At 39.3% G+C, this 17797-nt stretch overlaps 1 protein-coding gene across 2 annotated transcripts in view; it reads right to left on the minus strand.

Moving 5' to 3' along the window:
- Nucleotides 1–17797, minus strand: part of NSMCE2 (NSE2 (MMS21) homolog, SMC5-SMC6 complex SUMO ligase) — a gene marked incomplete at both ends in the record, with an annotated part of 200154 nt that overhangs the window by 126707 nt on the left and 55650 nt on the right. The window contains one exon of one of the 2 annotated variants that reach the window (XM_084230413.1): nt 9864–10017. In XM_084230413.1, coding sequence (XP_084086539.1) covers nt 9864–10017 — 154 coding nt within the window. Of the gene's footprint in view, nt 1–9859; nt 10018–17797 lie in introns of both variants that reach the window. The other variant, XM_084230412.1, reaches the window with a different exon arrangement.

A 17797-nucleotide genomic window follows, 5' to 3' on the forward strand; every position in this document is an offset into this window, starting at 1 on the left:
CAGGTTTCAAATAAATGGGTTTGAAAAATTATCAAGAAATAGGGATTTCATGATTAATATAAATGCCAACAAATAAAAGGCAAATAACTTTGAAGAACAGAACTTGAGTGTAACAAATCCATGATCATCATTAAAGCAGTCATTCATGTATATGAAGACACTTTCGTTTTAGAGCTACTACGAAATGCTCCATATTTCTACCTAAATACTGTAAAGAAAGCAGATGCTAAGTAGGTACCAAAACCAAATGTAAGCCTCTGAGCAGAGATTTGCCTAGTCTTCTCACTGCTGTGTTCCCAGCATTCCCAAGTATTTACTTGTTGAATGAATGAATGTGAAGTAGAACATGGAATATAAAAATGAGGCTCTCAGATGTAGAATAAAGTTAGTTTATGTTTAAATCAAGGATACCACGTTACAATTAGGCAATTACTAAGAAACTTAAAACTATGCTCTCTCTCTCTATATATATATATATATAGATATATAGGTCTTTCCTTTCATTATTATACAATGAGATCTAGAATAAGAAGTCAGATTTATATCCTTTAGAATGATTAGCTAAACAACCTTCAGTAGATCAGTTATTTTCAACCCTGACTGTACATCAGCACTACCCACAGAACTTAACAACAACTAAAATCTGAAACTCTGTAGGTAGGGGCCGAGCTTTAATTTTATTTAGGTCACAGCTGATACTGATGTCCAACGGTGGGCGAGTGCTACTACTGCAAACCAATGCTTCTCAAACTCCACTGTGCAACAGAATCATCTGGAAGGCTTGTTAAAATTTAGCCCCACCCCTAGTTTCAGATTCAGTAGGTCTGGGGTTAGCATTTTGAATAAATTTCCAGGCAATGCTGAGACCAAAAGCAACAGTATGGGAATGACACCTTAAGAATCACTGAAGACCATCTATAATGTTTCTTGAGTAAATGAGAGAATAAATACAGGTGTTACATGAACAGAAAAGCATGAACGCTAGCTGAAAATTTTAAATATAAAAAGGAACTTCATGCTCAATATCCCATGTCATTAGAAAAACATAAATTAAATCCATGAAAAGGCACCACTATACATACTAACCAGAATGACTAAACTAAAAGAAAACCAAAATAACCCAAATGTTGGTGAGGATACATAGCAACTACAACTCGCCCACTGTGGAGGGATGCAGAATGCACTCCATATTGGAAAACAGTCTGTCAATTTGTTATCTGTTAAACATATGTTTACCATACGAACAGCAAGAGAGATTAAAACTCAGATCCACATAAAAACCTACCCATGAGTACTTATGACAGCTTTATTTATTACGTCCCCAAGCTGGATGCAACTGAAATGTCATCCTTCAGTTGGTAAGTGAATCAATAAACCACGCTAATCCATACAACAGAACATAACTCAGCAGCCAACTATCACGCAATCAGCTGGTGACAATGGCAACACCAGCAATGAATCTCAAAAGCACTCAGCTCGCTGAATGCAGGCACTGAAAGGGCCTAAGTATGGATTCCAGGTCTGTAGCATTTTGGGAAAGTCAAAACTACATGGAGGAAACAAAACAGCAGCCAGTGGCTGGAAATGGAAGAGGGAGGTGTCGACTCCAAAGGTGTGCTCGTTATATAGACCTAATAGTTAGAAAACTTAAATCATCCCAATCTCAGGAATTAATAACTTGACGAGATAATTATCCTCTTAAGTAGGATGGACGTCGTCGCCTGGATAAGGATGAGCTGGTCTTCTGCTCCAGGTTAGGCTGCTGCTGAGCACGATGGCATCACACTCGCTCAAAATAAGCCACGATGGGAGAAACACCCTGACTTCAGTTTGTGTTTAAACTTGCTGCTGACTCATTTCTCCCTTGATAACTGAACCTTTCTTTCCTAATAACTTTAATTATAGCCATCTCTCATTTTAAAGCTTCCACTTTCTTCGGGAACATGTTTGTTATCCTTGTGACCTCCTGACTGTGAGACACTGGGTAAATATGACACCTCCAAGATGCGGTCTGCTAAAAACAGAGCCGACACTTTTCATGCATTCCCCTCCTGCACGTGGCTGTCGTGAAGACTGAGAGTTGATGTCTATGCACGGGATTACTGTGGCTATGCTGGAAATAAATTTCCTGAGATCTGTTCTAAACTTGTGCAATAATTCTCTTAAGTCTTCTCTGCCATAACATAGCAACTATTCACAACGAAAATGACATTCTTAAGCGCTGTTACTGGATGGACTATCAAAATCCAAATTTCTATGGGATCTGGTAAAGGAAGATCCAGCTGAAGTCTCCCTCTTTAGCTTACTTTGGGACCTTGAGCAAACCATTTAGCCTTTCATGAGTCTCACGTCTGTATCTATAAAACGAGACTACCTTTCATGAGCCTCACGGGGCTACTTTGAAGGCACAGGAAGCATGCATGAACACACGCCATCTCATGTCTGATATGAGTCTTATCCCTGAGCTCTAAATGGAAGTGACCAGGCAAGACATTCTCTCAGTGGGGTGAAGCCAATTCCACAGTGTTCACAGTACGTCCATGCAGCTCTAGGATCTGAGAGATTCAGACAAATTATCAAGAATCCTATGGTGACTCAGTTTTTCAAGAGACACATGAAATGCTTGAATTGAGAAAAAAGAATCACATAGGAATATTACAAGAGTTGATATCTGTAAGGAGAAGAACATGAGTTCTGGTGTCACCCAAACCTGGGTTGAATTTCAGCACTTATGATCTTAAGGAAATTCTATTAGCTCTCTTAGCATTTTTTTCTAATCTGAAGCTGTGTATAGTTAACTTGCAAAGCTGTGAGAAATAAACAACAACGTATATAAAGTATGCAAGCACTGTGAGCACTCAGACAAACCATCCCTGTAGTTACTAGCTCAACAAGCATTCATCAAATACCATAGCACTAGGGATTATACAAAGACTATTACTTTTATTACTACTATTTTCCAAAAGGATAAGGGCAAACCTAAGGTAAAGGAGGAGCAGATGGGCATCTTTTATGGTATAAAGAGCACCTAGAAATGATAACAAAAGTTCCCTGACAGCTTCCGCTTTAACTAAAACTCCACTATGATAGTCAATGGACTTTGACTAATCTTTTTTTCGTCTTTATTCCTTTCACTTATTTATTTGGTACCCCACATCCATTTTAAAATGTAAAAATTCCTGCAAAGTCACAAGTTCAGGAAAAAGAAGTAGGACCGCTCCATCCCTCCCTAGTGTCTCTCTCCCCCCATCTCCAGTCCTCAGGTTGCTCGATCTACTAATGTTGTAACCTCTCTCAAGTTGCTTCACCATTAGGTTAGGGATGGGGCTAGTTAGCATTCCTGATATAAGTACAAATATGAGAAAAAGAAACTGCATGGTGCGGGGAACAAAAAAGAGCAGAAAGGAGGAAAGATACACAGAAGAGTCAGACATATCCTGACTCAGAGAGGAGGAAGGGAAGGGAGGAGGCAAATAGACCAAGAATTGAAAATTTGCATAGAGCAGAAATTTCACTCAATGAGCATAAGTCCTCAGGCCAGGAATGCACTCCAGCCTAAAAAAAAAAAAAAAAAAAAAAAAATCTATTTCTATTGTGAAACTTAAGGTTTTTAGAATCTCCCAACAATTTATGGTCATCCAGCAAGCAAAAAGGGATGGGTTCTGCATCACCGAGAAAAAAAATAAAAATCCAGTGAGGGTGACAGAGATAATAAAACTTTCTAACGAAGAGCCAACAAACCAATTTTTTATAAATTTCCTTACAGGTTCGAAGCAATCACACTTAAAGCAAGTCATATGCACTGAACTCCTCAGCATGATATTGCTCTGGCATTAAAACTGTATATTACTATATACACCACAGTTTTCGCCAACATTTTACTGTAAGGGGTTATGCACACAAAATCATGTATGTTGACTCTTTTTTGAACAATGTAGGGGATTTCCAAAGACAAAATAAATTGTTAACTATTACTACTGATTTTAGATCCTTGAAAATACTAATTTTCCACCTTCTTATTCTCGTCTTTATTGATGACTTATTGTTGAAGACAAAGAAATTTTATAATCAAACTGCCTTAACTAGGTTCTGACCCTTTTTTTCTAGTTGAGTAATTATGTTCTATAAATATTAATAGAGGTGCTGACTAACGTGAGGAACAAAGGGATATAAAGGAGAATATAACATTATTGCTGCCGGGTCTTGGCTTAGTTAATGACAGGACAGCAGTGCACATAGTTTGGGTAGACAGTTATACCTATGACACAGAGATTTATAGGCTGAACACTATCAGGACTAAGTCAGATTGGCTAACATTTTGCAAAGCTTAAATACACAATGTACTTCCTCTAGGCATAGTCATTTCCCCTCTTAGAACCACCTTTGTTTCTCACTCATCTCTTTCCTTCCAGGTTTCAAAACTCATACACACAACCTTCCCAGTTCCCAGCAACTTCAAGAGTGCTATCTGTAACTCCACTGTCCACCTGCCTCTGGAGCGGGGGATCCCTATCTTGGTTCCTCCCCACACTCACCATCTGCTGTTCAACAGAACCCATGAGGCTTCTCCTACACATTCCCAAATGACAAGAAGGGTGATTTCTGCCTTAGTTTGCAGTTATCTTGAAAACAAAACCATTCCCCTTTCTGAAGAAATCAGAATTGGCTGCAATTAACAGGCCAAATTCATGCTGCTGTCTCTCTTTAAGTGTCTAAAAGGGCACTAAAAGATGATATTATGAGAAGACAAAAGTAAAGGTCACAAACTGAGGGTGTTGTTTGCAGTATTTTAGAAATTTAATAACGGAAAAATTATTAGCCAGACGTCTGGGTTTTCTAAAAGAAGCTGAAGATCTGGTAACATGAGGTCCACACTCCCATCCACAACAGAAAGGCACAGGTGGAAGGGGTGTTCTCTACAGAGAGCAAACTCTCTCGGGAACACGGCAGGTCTCCTGAAGATTCTTGTTTTGCAGATCCTGTGCCTGGAACTTATGTTGGGGTTCAAGGAATAAGCAGAACAGAGAAGTCCCTGCTCTCCTGGACCTACACTTCAGTTTTGAAGAACTGCTGAAGGAAAGGGAAAATGACCCACTAGGAATAAGGCAAAGGGCTTCCAAGTTTTTCCAAGTGAAAGGCTCAGAGAATCCTTATATGAAGTGAATGGCCACTCCCTCTTTTATCCCTGTTGAGATCTACATGGGGTGTGCTTAAAGCGAAGGCACAGAGTTCATCTGTGAATCCATATAATTAAAAGATTACAATGTAAATCCCTATGTCTGTATATCTGTCTGATAGAAATGTCATGTCACTGAAAATGATTTCTCAGTTTCACTCATGGGCTCAACTATCTGTGTATCTTCTATTTTATGCATGTCATATGACTAAATATATTGTCTAAATTTGTAGTGAACATCTCCAGGTTAGCAGATTTGCATTAAAAAGGCATGTTTTCCTTTACTCTTCTCATTACATATATCAGTAAAAAATCACATTTCATCTTATGTTATTCTAGAGATCTCAGATATACAATCAATTTTACTTCTGACCACAAGGGTTTCTAGGATCAATTATATCTGAGGCCCTGGATTTCTGGCTTGCTGACCTGCAATAAAACTTCCAATACCTGTCAATCACGTAATAGGTAAATGAATAAAGGATGCCAGAATGATTGCTTGATGACTTAAGAAAGTATCTACACAGAGGAGTCTGCATGTTCTAATTAAGCTGTGCTGATGCAGTAAACCTTGAGTTATAATAGTGGAGGCAGTTTAAGTAAAGGAGGGAGAAAGAGAAGATTACCTGAACATGTTTAAATAAGATAATCTCACCCAAGAAAATCTGCTTATGCCTGCCTTAAACCAAATCATATTGTTTCTTTCACAACCTGGGTGAGTAAGAACATGATTACCATTTAGGGAAATGGAACTCGTTTCTGTGAAATTGTTCCTTTAACTCAGCTATCATCTCCATCACCATCTTAGCCATCTTTTCCACAAGTACCAAAATTACCTTCAATCAATCTCGTAAGATTCCAAGAAACAGAACTAAGAAAAATAGGAATGGGTGGCATCATGGGGAGAGCAGACTACCTACTGAGTGACTCAAACCCAGTCTTGGCACTACTAAAATACTCTTTCCATGACACTGTACCAGCTTTTCTCAACAATAACTTAAAGTAAACTTTCAGAATTTGCAAAGATTCTCTTATTTAAACTTGGCAATAACCTTGGAAAGTGAGAGCAGACATAACCTCTCCAACATACAGGATATTGGATACCTCAGGATAAAATGGTTCACCCAAAGAACTTGGATCTAATGCCTGGTAATAGCCGTAAGACACAACTACTCAAAAACTGATGCTGCGCAACTAAAGCGTATCACTTTTAGAGTAATCACACCTTTAAATAAGTTCAGTGCATCTATTCAGTCTGAGGTTGCAGGATGACAAATACTAGACATCTGTATGGTCCTTCCCCACCCTCCCCTTTCTACCCCCCATCATAATCCTTTAGCACATTCTTTCCTGCTAGGATATAAATGAGCCTCAGATACTTTCTGAGCATACAGCTTTAGGGAGCCCCTCTCAACTGACTGGCATTATTAGCACACAGACAAAATGTGCATCCCTATTCTGACTCTTCATTTAGGCTCCACATTGAGTAACATTTGCTTCTGACATTTTTTTTCCTTTACTTCTGATTTGATATTTGGTTCTCACGTTATTCCACGATTGTATATACTGTCTTCTCCGAGCACAGGGCTCTGCTTAATACTGATCTCTGAGCATCCACTATGCTGATTCCCATACAGTGGGCACTCAAAGTGTTCTGCATGCACATGACACAAATGGATGGCATTCATGAAGTAATCAAAAGTTAAAACAACAACACTGCCCTGGTTTCTATTGTGGTTTAGACCAAGAGTCAGTAGACTTTTCCTGCCAAGAGCCAGATAGTAAACATCTCAAGCTCTATGGATTGGGTGGTCTTTGATGTACCTGCTCAACTCCACCATCAGTGGCGAGCACACGTTGACAATATGTACATGACTGTCTACATCCCAATAAAATGGCATTTAAGGCCACTGAAATCTGAATTTTATAGAATTTTCACATACAACAAAATATCATTCTCTTGGTTTTTTTTCCCCCCCAACAATTAAAAAATGTAAAAAGCTCTCTTTGATTGCAGATCATGGAAAACTAGGAGACAGGTCAGATTTGATCCATGGGGATAGTTTACGGACCCCTCACCTAGATCTGTGGTTTGAAAGTGAGAACTGCTGGTGGCCTGCAGGACCCTTTCAGCAAGTCCAACCACCTACGTGGAAGGTCAGTTTTCTTCCCATGCTTCAGTCACAACAACGTACCCACAACAGACCAACTGCAGAAGCATATGAGGATCAAGCTTCTTTCTATTAAGCCACAAATTCAAGAGATTCACAAAGAATATAAAACAACGCCACCCTCTCACTTACTTTTTTTTTTATGCTTGGAAAATATAGTTATGCTTCACAATGCTGTTTATGTTAACAAATTAAAAGCCCTCAGTTTTGATTTCTCATATGTTAATGTCAATAATTATAAACATATAAACAAAAACATGGGGGGGCGTGTTCCATAAATATTAAGAATGTAAAGGGACCTTTGAGAACCAGCTTTTAAACTAAAGCTTAACTTATTCCTGCTGGCAGAGTGCTCTGAAGCCACCCCAAGGACTTCCTCGGGTCTACTCACTAGACAGGCCAGCCTATGTCTCTTTCGTTCTTGACTCTCCCCTGCACCTCCCCCCTCCCACCTCCCGCAGAGTTTCCTGGCATGTCTTAAAAATCAGATCCTGATTTGTTAAATTTAATTCCCTGCAATTTATGCTCTTGAAAATAAATTTGGTGAAAAGCCAGCGGTAACTTTCCTAAAACAACCCTCTGGATCTTTGCAGACGAGGAAGCACTTCAGCCTTTACTTTGCTGACACTAGCAACTTGATGCGGGCCTCTCTCCCTGGCCTGTATTTTTCAGTTTTAAAGTAAAAAATGACCAGTGCAATTCCTCCCCTTTAGAGCATAGTTTAAACCAGAGTCACTGGCTTCTGTATAAATCGCAGTTCCTTTGATTTGGCACCACAAAAACTTGAGGGAGTCCAAGGCTTATCAGCATCCTCAGAGCAGCTTTAAATCTAAAGTAATAAAATCTACCAGACAGGGTTCAAGTTTAACTGACAGCACTAATAATAAATGCACTAAAAACTACATTTTGCAAGTAAGATGTCTATATCTTACAGAGCATTTGAAGAGTATATTCATAATTTGTTCTCTTATTTGAGATTTTAAAACTTTTTTAACGATTATTTTTAAGAGAAATTAAAGGGAACATTGTCTCAATTCCAGTGTTACCATATATAGGGAAATCTTATATAAGGAAGCATTTCTTTCAATATAAATTTACTTTGTTGTAATGTTTAACTATCTATCCAAATGATGTGTACTGCTGGTCTGGGGAAAAGTCAAACCCCTGCATTTTAGAGAAAATTAACAATTACCATGATTCTAACATTTATCCTTTTGGTGTTATATATTCTTAATAAGGAAGAGCTTCCCATGGCTATATGAGTTTAAAGTCTTTATAGCTTTCTCTTAGGGAATAAAAATTTTGTAAACATAATGAAGGAGGAACAAAATTATACTTTGGATGTCTATCCTTCAACTTCTATTATAAAATATTTTTTGAAAAAAAGAATAAAGACTAGATGCTAACTTTGCCATAAATTATGATTATCAGCTCCACGTAGTAAAAGTCCATTGGGCTATTTTGACCAACATCGAAAGTGAAATACACTAGCCTCTTTATAACCATAAAGTCAGCAGCAAATTATTACCTAAGGGTACGGTGCAAGTTATAATAAAAAGCTTTTGATAGTTGATGTTCAATGAAGACCAAAAAATAAACTTAAACGTGATGAAAATGCTTACTGTTAAGTCCACAGTACAAGCAAATGTCTTACCAAGATTGTGAAACATTCCTAATTGTGAAATTTATGTTATTTGTAAAATAGAGAAAAGCAAAGCAGTTTCCTCAGTCATTTTTGAGACCTCAGCATCAATTTAAAGAAAATGCTTATATTTAAAGGAAAGTCGATTTCAAAATACAACTCCCTACACGAAGTACAAATAAGGACAGGAAGCAAATTTATATCTCATATCATACAAGTCCTGTCCCATGTGTATGCAAATGAAGGTGAAATGAGACCTAAGTTTAAAAAAAGTTACTTGCTCTACTATTCATTCTCGAAGCATCAAACTATGCTCATTAAAAAGCCTGAGTATAATAACGTGTATTTGAGAGGCAACACATTGAAAAAAAAAAGTCACATGGAAATTTGTACTATGACAAAGTCGAAGGGATGAAGAGAATTTTGGTCCATATTTAAGAAGGGGAAAATAGTCTGAGAGGACTTTGCTATTACTACTCCAAAGCAGAAAACCAGGCTCAAAGTATGGTGACTGGAAAGCTTGGCACAGCGGCTTTAAGTTTGAAAAATACCGTTGTCATTTGAATGAAAGAGTTTTCAGTTTTATTTTCCCAATTCCCCCTCCCCAGCAGGGAGACAATAAGTATAGCTTTTCCTAGCTGCTAGGGAATTTTCTTAGCACTTTGTGGAAACTGTTGGCTTTCAAAAATGGACAGGCTGATTTGAACCAAAAGTTAGGCAAAATACAGAAATGCAACCACAATAAAAAGCAATTTAGAAAGAGGATCAAGCCAAGCAGATAAGCAAACTTTACAAAACTAGTTTTCTGGGACTGTTCATCAAGTCAGTTCCCCAATTTCAAAATGCCAAAGCAAAGCAAAGCATGCTGACTTACACTGCTTCTTCAGGTCTTTCAGTTGTTGCTTAAATTGTACAAATTTTTCATTATTTTGAAAATCTGCATCAGAATTCTTATTCTGTAAAGCCAAAAATTTCTTCTCCACTAATAATTTTAGATCTGGTATTTTTTCTGGACGTTCTTCTTTTACCTGAGGAAGACAATAACATGATCTTAGTTAAGTATTAACAATAATATAGTTTTGTAACATTATTTTTTATCAGATTTCATTCAAATAAAATAAAATGAGGCAAGAACCAGAATCCCCCAGCCAAGGGCCAGAGAACCACATGGGGCACATATCAGGACAGACTGCTCCTTCACCTCACATTCATTCTTCGTTTTCCTCAACAGCCCCTTCAGGCTGTCTCCTGACCGCCACCAGGAGAGGTTACACCGGCACAACTCTCTTCCCTCTTCCCTCTTCCCTCAGGTCCCACCAGGACCTGACACAGGGCTCCTTCCTTCTACCCAAGTCCAATTTTAACTGCTTTTCCATTGGAAGTATCTTTCTGGAAATAAATGACTACCGTCCCTAGCAATTGTTGTGCTGCTATTATCTGCCAGACCCACCAGAAGCAGTTCCTTTATCCAGCAGGACCACTCGTGCATGATCATAAACTTGCCTCAAGTCAAATCCATTTTCATGCTCTCTGTCACAGATCAACAGCGGTACTTGAGTGTCTTAAGAGCTCCTAGATCACCATGCCTGGTCTAACCCCTACTCCAGAGGGGTTATTCCAGCCTTCAGTATCTTCAGGTGAGAGTGATTCCCACTTCAAAAAAAGGTTGCTCCTTTAACTTGAACTTCTACCACCAGGCGCTACAATAAGGAATACATCTCACTAATCTGTTCAAGGTTAAACTCTGAATCTATGTTCTCTTCTTGCTTCCAATAAGTGATTATCAAATTTTCAAACCTGCAGAGAAGTAGAAAGAATGGTATTTTGCCATTTAGCTGCCTCCCAAGTGCCATGACGAGCACTTTGCTATGCTTGCTTTATTACCTGTCTGTCCATCCATATGTCCCTCCATTCATCTTCAACTTTGTTTTAAAATTGGCTCTCAATGCCTTGTTTTCCTCTCCATCAAAACAAACATCCCCTCTCTATAGGCTCTTTCCCCACAAAACATTTACTTATTTGGTTCTTCACTCCTATATTTAAGAACAAAAATAGATGATTGGATCAAGAAGATGTGGTACATATACACAATGGAATATTACTCAGCATTCAAAAAAAGATAAACTCATGCCATTTTCAGCAACATGGATGGAGCTAGAAGGGATCATGTCCAGTGAGATAACCCAGAAAGAAAAAGAAAAATATCAAATGGTCTCCCTTATAGCAGGAATGTAGAGGATCCAAATAAGGGATCAGGAAAAAAACTAATTATAATAAAGTAAAAATCAAAATCAACAGGCAACTATAAAAGCAGAGACATACTACAGGGGGGGCGAAGGGAGTAGGATCAAAACAAGGGTGGGAAGAGCCCAAGAGACCATGGTGATAGTTCACGGGTGAATGGGTGGTGGGAATTTTACAGAGACTATAACCAAAGATGAAAATGCATACATTGTACAAAAATAAAAAATATATTAAAAAAAAAGTACATATGACCTTTTATCGCCTACCCACTCCTCTCTTATTTTCTCTGTAAAGCCCAGCTCCTTGGAAAAAAGTCATCTGCAGCCACTGCTTCAAGTTCCTCAACCTTAAACTTGAGCCTCTACACCCCACACCTTCACGCCCCTGCTTTTCCTCGGGCCATCACTATTGGGCCCTTGAACCCCTGACCTTTTGCTGATGTGCCAGCCCGTTACTAAGTAAAATTCACCAAACTCTCCCTTCTGCCTGAAGCACCATGAGTAAGATTCTACCACAGGCCCAGGAATATTCAAGAGCACCTGAAAGATGTCTGATTTATCACTGTGTTGCCAGTGCCTGACACTTAGCAGGTAGAACTTAATATATGTTCTCAATAAATATCAGTATATGTACTCAATAGATTAGCTCCAAATATACTTACCCGATGAAAACCACCACAATTATTAGTTATTATTTAACTAGTAATAGTTCAGTAATTTTAAGTTACTAGCATAGAGTATACAGTGTAATTTCTGAGCTAAAAGACAATTTAGAGATCAACGAATCTTGATTACTACCTTTCTCACTTTCATATAGAAATAAATGATATAGAATGAAGTCAAACTATTTATCTGCTGTCATTCAGTTAGAAACAAAGTTAGGACAACAATATTGATACAGAGAAGGCTTGCTTTTGGCCTGTCTGGTCAATGGGCTATATTTCCACTACCTCTGAGTATCAACACATGTAAAATCAAAAAATTATCCATAATTTATCTACTTTGACGACCTCTGTCATGGAGAAAATAATTATATAATCTTCTGTTGCTTAACTGTTATGAGTTCTGATTTGCTCAATCAAAAGTAAAAAGCATGGAGCCTCCCTTGCGGTGCAGGTGGTTGAGCGCAGCACTGTGCAGCTGTCCACGGCCTCTGCAGTGCGGGTTCAATACCCGCTGGCCTTGGAGCAACCCACATGATGAGCAGACCTCTCCTGTCTCGCCCGCTGCTCCCCTCAGCAGTGTATTTCATCAGTCTGTCTTTTCTGTTCCCCACTCTGTCTCTGGTAAATCCTCTCATCCTCCCACGCATCTGGCCTGTACCCCAGCTCTTATATAAATAAAATAAACCCTTAAAAAAAAAAGTAAAAAGCATGAAACCAAAATGCCTGACTTTACATGTATAGTACAGAGTGTAGGAACCCTCTTCTAATGATGCTGATGATGTCCAGCCAGGGCTGGATCCACCATCAAAGAGAGTTGTGAAAAACATAGAGAGGCTTTAAAAACAAATCCTATATGTAATTAAAAATAAGTCCTGCAAGGCCACAGAACCAATGAAGCTCAGTTTAGAAAAAAAAAAAAAAGGCAGAAGGGCAATTTAATAATGCCTATGTCTGAAGAACTATTATAGATGGAGAGCAGGTATCCTCTGCCTTACACTGGATGCAACAAGATGAAACAAGTTCAAAAATGTAGCACCAAGAGTTGAGAGTAGACACAGAAAATAAATTATGACTTCTTAGAAAAGAATTATGGGCTCTCTTTCTGGATTTATAAAATGAGACTCATATCCACCTGAGGTGTTAATGGTAACATAAGAGGCAGACATCAGATGAAACTTCACAAAGGTTCTTTGATCAGTTTGCAATTATCATTTAATCCAGGGTGGTACGAAAAAATCTGATCTAAGCAGATGATCAGTAAATGCAAAAGGTCTCTTCCAGCAAAGTCTCTAACACAGTCAGCATTTTTAATTTCCCTAGTTCGACGACAACCACTGCAGGGGAGTTGCGTCAAAGAGTGGGGTGTGGGCGGGAAGGAAAGGTGGTGAGGATCAGTATTTTGAGGCTGACAGTATGGCCACCTGAAACAGGACTAGGAAAGCCTGAATAGACCAAATTCAGTGATTCAAAGTACTTTCTTCCCCCAGGCAGAACCTAAAGAGAACTGCTATAAAGTATATACATTCCCTACAGCAAATCCCATATCTCTATCAAAAAGAGGGCTTGGAAAACTAACTCATTATTGGGAACTGTTTTTTACTTTCTGACTTATTTCACTGAGCATCATCACCTCAAGATCCATCTACTTTTTTGTCCCAAAAGGCACTATTTCATCTTTTTAATAGCCCAGTAGCATTCCATTGTGTATATTTCACAGGGTCTTCATCCAGTCGTCTGTAGGTGAACATTAAGGTTACTGGATGATTTCACTCACTTGTGGATATAAAGAACCAAGAAAATAAATTGGCAAAGCACAACAAAAGTAATTCTTAGACTCTGTGAAAAATATACTAGTTACCAGAGGGGATGTGTCTGGGTTAAAATACCTTGTTCCTATAAGTCATACTGAAATACAGCTTACCTGAATGATTTCATTTTAATTTAACTTACAGACCCTGTGCTTAAAAGCAGTCACATTCTGAGGTCTAAGGGTTTGGACTTCAACATGTGGATTTTATTTGCACAGATAATAGCAGACTGAAGAGAAGTTGACATGATGGAGGAGAAAGACCAGGACCTTGGGATCAGACAGATCTAGGTCAACCCTGAGTTGTGGTTGTGGATCTTGGGACAGTGTGGGATTTCTCTTACCCACTTCACACCCACTCCAGGCTGTGAAGACTTTCTCTTTTCCTTTGGACCTTGTATAAAGACATTAACATATTTTGAACTGAGAAGGAGTTAATGGGGAATCATAAATCAAAACACTAAGAGCGCAAGGAACAGATTTCATTTCAGGAAATCATTTAAGTACTGGGCAAAGACTAGAGAGGGAAGAAGACCAGCTGTGAAGGAATAGTCTTTGGCAGGTGTCACACTTTCTACAGCACTGGACAAGCAAGAATCTGAGAAACCCCCACAAGTACAGGACAACAGGAAGTGGTGAGGCGCGGTGAAGCGGCGGCACAAGCCCCAGGTGAGAGGAAGCTGCTCCACAGCTCCGGACACCTGGGCCACGTGACATGAGCCCTGGTTTTAAAGCCAAAATCTAAAAACAGTGTACAGTCCAAACAACACAGGGGCTCGAGAGCTGTGAGTCTGAAACCTCAACTTACATAAACTAGATATTTTGGACATAAAAATATAACGACTTTTGTGACCTACAATACCTAGGAGACTAGTGGAATCCCTAGACTTCTACTTCAGAGATGAGATGTGCTTTCAAGCATTCCAGAAAATAATGGAGGAAGATCCTGTGGAGAAGACACAGGAGGGCGAAGGATTCCACTCTGACTAGCTAACCCAAAGTACTTCTGATTCAAGGCTTGAATTAAGATTTGAAGCGAGGCTCTACTACTAAACTGAATGACCTTGGAAAATTACTAAATGCATTTAACTTCAGTTTCCTCACCTGACTCTAGAAAACAGTGACAATATTTACCTCACAGTGTTGCCAAGAGGAAAAGACAAAATGAAGCAATGAAGTACTGAGCTGTCTGTCCCACTGCTAGAAGGGACAGCTGCTATTGTTGTTCTTACCTTATATACATATGTAAGAGGCAGGACAGACAGGTCTGCAGCTCAGCAAGACAGAAAACACCACATGGAGGAATCAGTGCGTAGATTTTAATAGAAACCATGGAAATGAATGACATTATGAAAGAGACTGAACAACAGACACAAAGAAAGAAAAGGACCAAGGATAGAACTCTAGAAATACCATACTTTGGTATGTCTACCAAATCGAAGAGTCTCAAAAAGAAAAAGTACCAGAGTTAGGAAGACAACCAAAAGCAAGTGTCCCAAAAGTTTAGAAAGGAATTTCAAAACCTGTCAAGTGCTGCGGAGAAGTCATGCTAAAGAAGGATGGAGAAGTGCCCACTGGGCTCTAAGACTTGGCCAGTAGGGATGATTCTGGCAAGAGCAGCGGTGGGCGCAAGGGTCTGACCCCCAAATATCCAGATTGCTGTTTCGTGAACTATTGCAAAGCAATGGAGCTTTGCGAGTGAAAAACTCACACATCCCTAACAGTTCCACAGGCTCTCCACTAACTACTCAGTTTCAGCCCAGAATCACTTGTGGGCATTTAGCTACACTTAATTGGAAGCCAACATGCCTGGGACCGCAGTGTTTCTCTTATGTCAGCAAGGGGAGGGAAGGCAATCAAGGAGCTGACTTGCAACAACTCAGTTAGGCCTCCAGTGGCTCCGTCCCTATGAACATGGGTTGGTTGTTTAGGAAAAAAATATAATGGCAGGAACAAAAGGTAGAACTCAGTTCTTACCCGTAACTGAAACTACATATATTACATTCAACATGCATTAACACACATTTAGAAAATATTTATATGATAATACTATACCTCATTTCTTTCAAACAATATTGTATACATATGCAATTACTCAAAGTGTGTCATTTTATTGCCACAGGGCAAAGCCAAGGTCTCCTCCTCCAATTATCATTATTACCTTATAGCTATCATTTCACTGGGAGGGGAGATCACAGGAGCTAAGGATATTAATGGGCTGAGTCATTCACACACTTCTGAATCATGTGAGAATCTGGTATAAATTTAGTCATTCTTGTAACTGAATTAAAACACACATGGATTTACTCTCTCCAAAACAGCCACTGTGAGATGTTTGGTTCCCAAAGCAACCTATAGCCGATGCTGGACATTTTGGAAATCATAAGCTTTAAGAAGTTTATTACAGGCCCACAGTGGTGATAGACAATCTGCTTTTTGTTCTGTTCAGTACACTATTTACACTATTTCAAGTTCCAATTCATAGTCGGTTTGATCTAAGGCTATGGGACCTGTTTCTATGTTGGGAATCCAGCATAAGTTCAGAGGGAATATTCTCTGCTGGTCCTAAAACACGGATTCAACAAATATTTACTGAGTCCCAATTGAGTACCAGGCATTATGCTAAGCACTGAGACATTTATGGAAGTGGGCCTACACTTACGACACACCACCAACCCAACTGGTCATGCACAGGGTAAGTTTATATAGGCCAATTCTGTCTCCAACTTTATGTAGCACAAAAAGCTTGGTAAAGTTTTTATTGAAAGGCAAGTCCAGGCTGAGAATCAGTATGTCTTCACCGGGTATAACCTAATTGCATGTACGTATGGAGGCACACTATATTTTCTACAGTTTACTATACTGCCTTTGCCCTGTTTTAAAAAATATATGTAACACACACGCTAATGATGACCAGCATGGATTATACCCTTCATCTTGTGCCAGTTTCTGTTGTCAGTTGCACAATCTGCACTGAACTCTGTTGGACCCAATTATTTGCAGTTGAGTGAGTTTCCTAGTGCCATTATTTAGTTTGACTTCTGAAAAAACACTTAAGAGAGAACACTTCCTTGTTGAGCGTTATGACACATCAAATGGACTTCATAGTTTGCCAAGGTGTTGTAATCCACCATTACTGAGCACCAGCCAACCAGACACGAACACATCTTTTTCTCCTTAAAACCTTTGAGAAAAATTTTGAACATGAATAAGCTTAAACATGTGTGCAAGTGCTATTGATCTGGTTACAATGGACCAGTGCTGTTGGAACAGACAGTTGTCTAACAGATGGCAGTTGAATGAGGCAACCTGCCATCGAGGTGCATCTGTTACTAAACATTAATGCTGTTGAAAATTACTCCAATAAACTTCTCATGGCACCATTCCCACTGTAATACAGGACCGAGAGGAAACACTGATTTACACGGACTGCGGCACGAGGGTTCACAGTAGGCAGGGGCGGGGGGCACCCAACTGCTGATTTTACTTCTCTGGGTTGTTTCTGGGTTTGTTTCTTGGGTGTGTTGTTTTGTTTGGCAGAACTCATGGACACACGAATTGTTTATTTATTCATTTATTCATTCATTCAGTAAATATTTACCAAATGCCTACCACACACAGTCACTATTAGGCACTGGAGATGTGGCAGCGAAGAGGCTAACATGGCCCCTCTTGTCCTCGTGGAGTGTGGGATCTAGTGGAGGAAACAAGACACATCTCATAGTCAAACACACAATCATCAACTACAGTAAGTGCTGTGAAGCAAGCTTATCAGATGCTAGGATGCAACAGCCTACCTACACTGCTCCATTTAAACACAGATCCTACAGAGGGGAGGGTGAGATGAGGTGGTTGTTGATGTTGTTGTTAATGAACACTCTACACTGGCACAGCAACTTTCATCTGAGTGGCTCAAAGCCTAATAGACACAAGTATCATTATTCAGTTTTACAGATGTGAGGAACAGGCAGCTCACAGGGGTGAAGCGTCTTGCCCAAGGTCATACGCTGTCAGTGACAGATGGTTTCAAATCAATCAAACCCCCTTTCAACTCATTTTTGCTTTGCCTGTTCCTTCAAGCAACAACTCAGAA

The sequence above is a fragment of the Talpa europaea genome, assembly GCF_964194135.1.
Source record: "Talpa europaea genome assembly, chromosome: 3".
In the NCBI taxonomy this organism is placed as follows: Eukaryota; Metazoa; Chordata; class Mammalia; order Eulipotyphla; family Talpidae; genus Talpa; species Talpa europaea.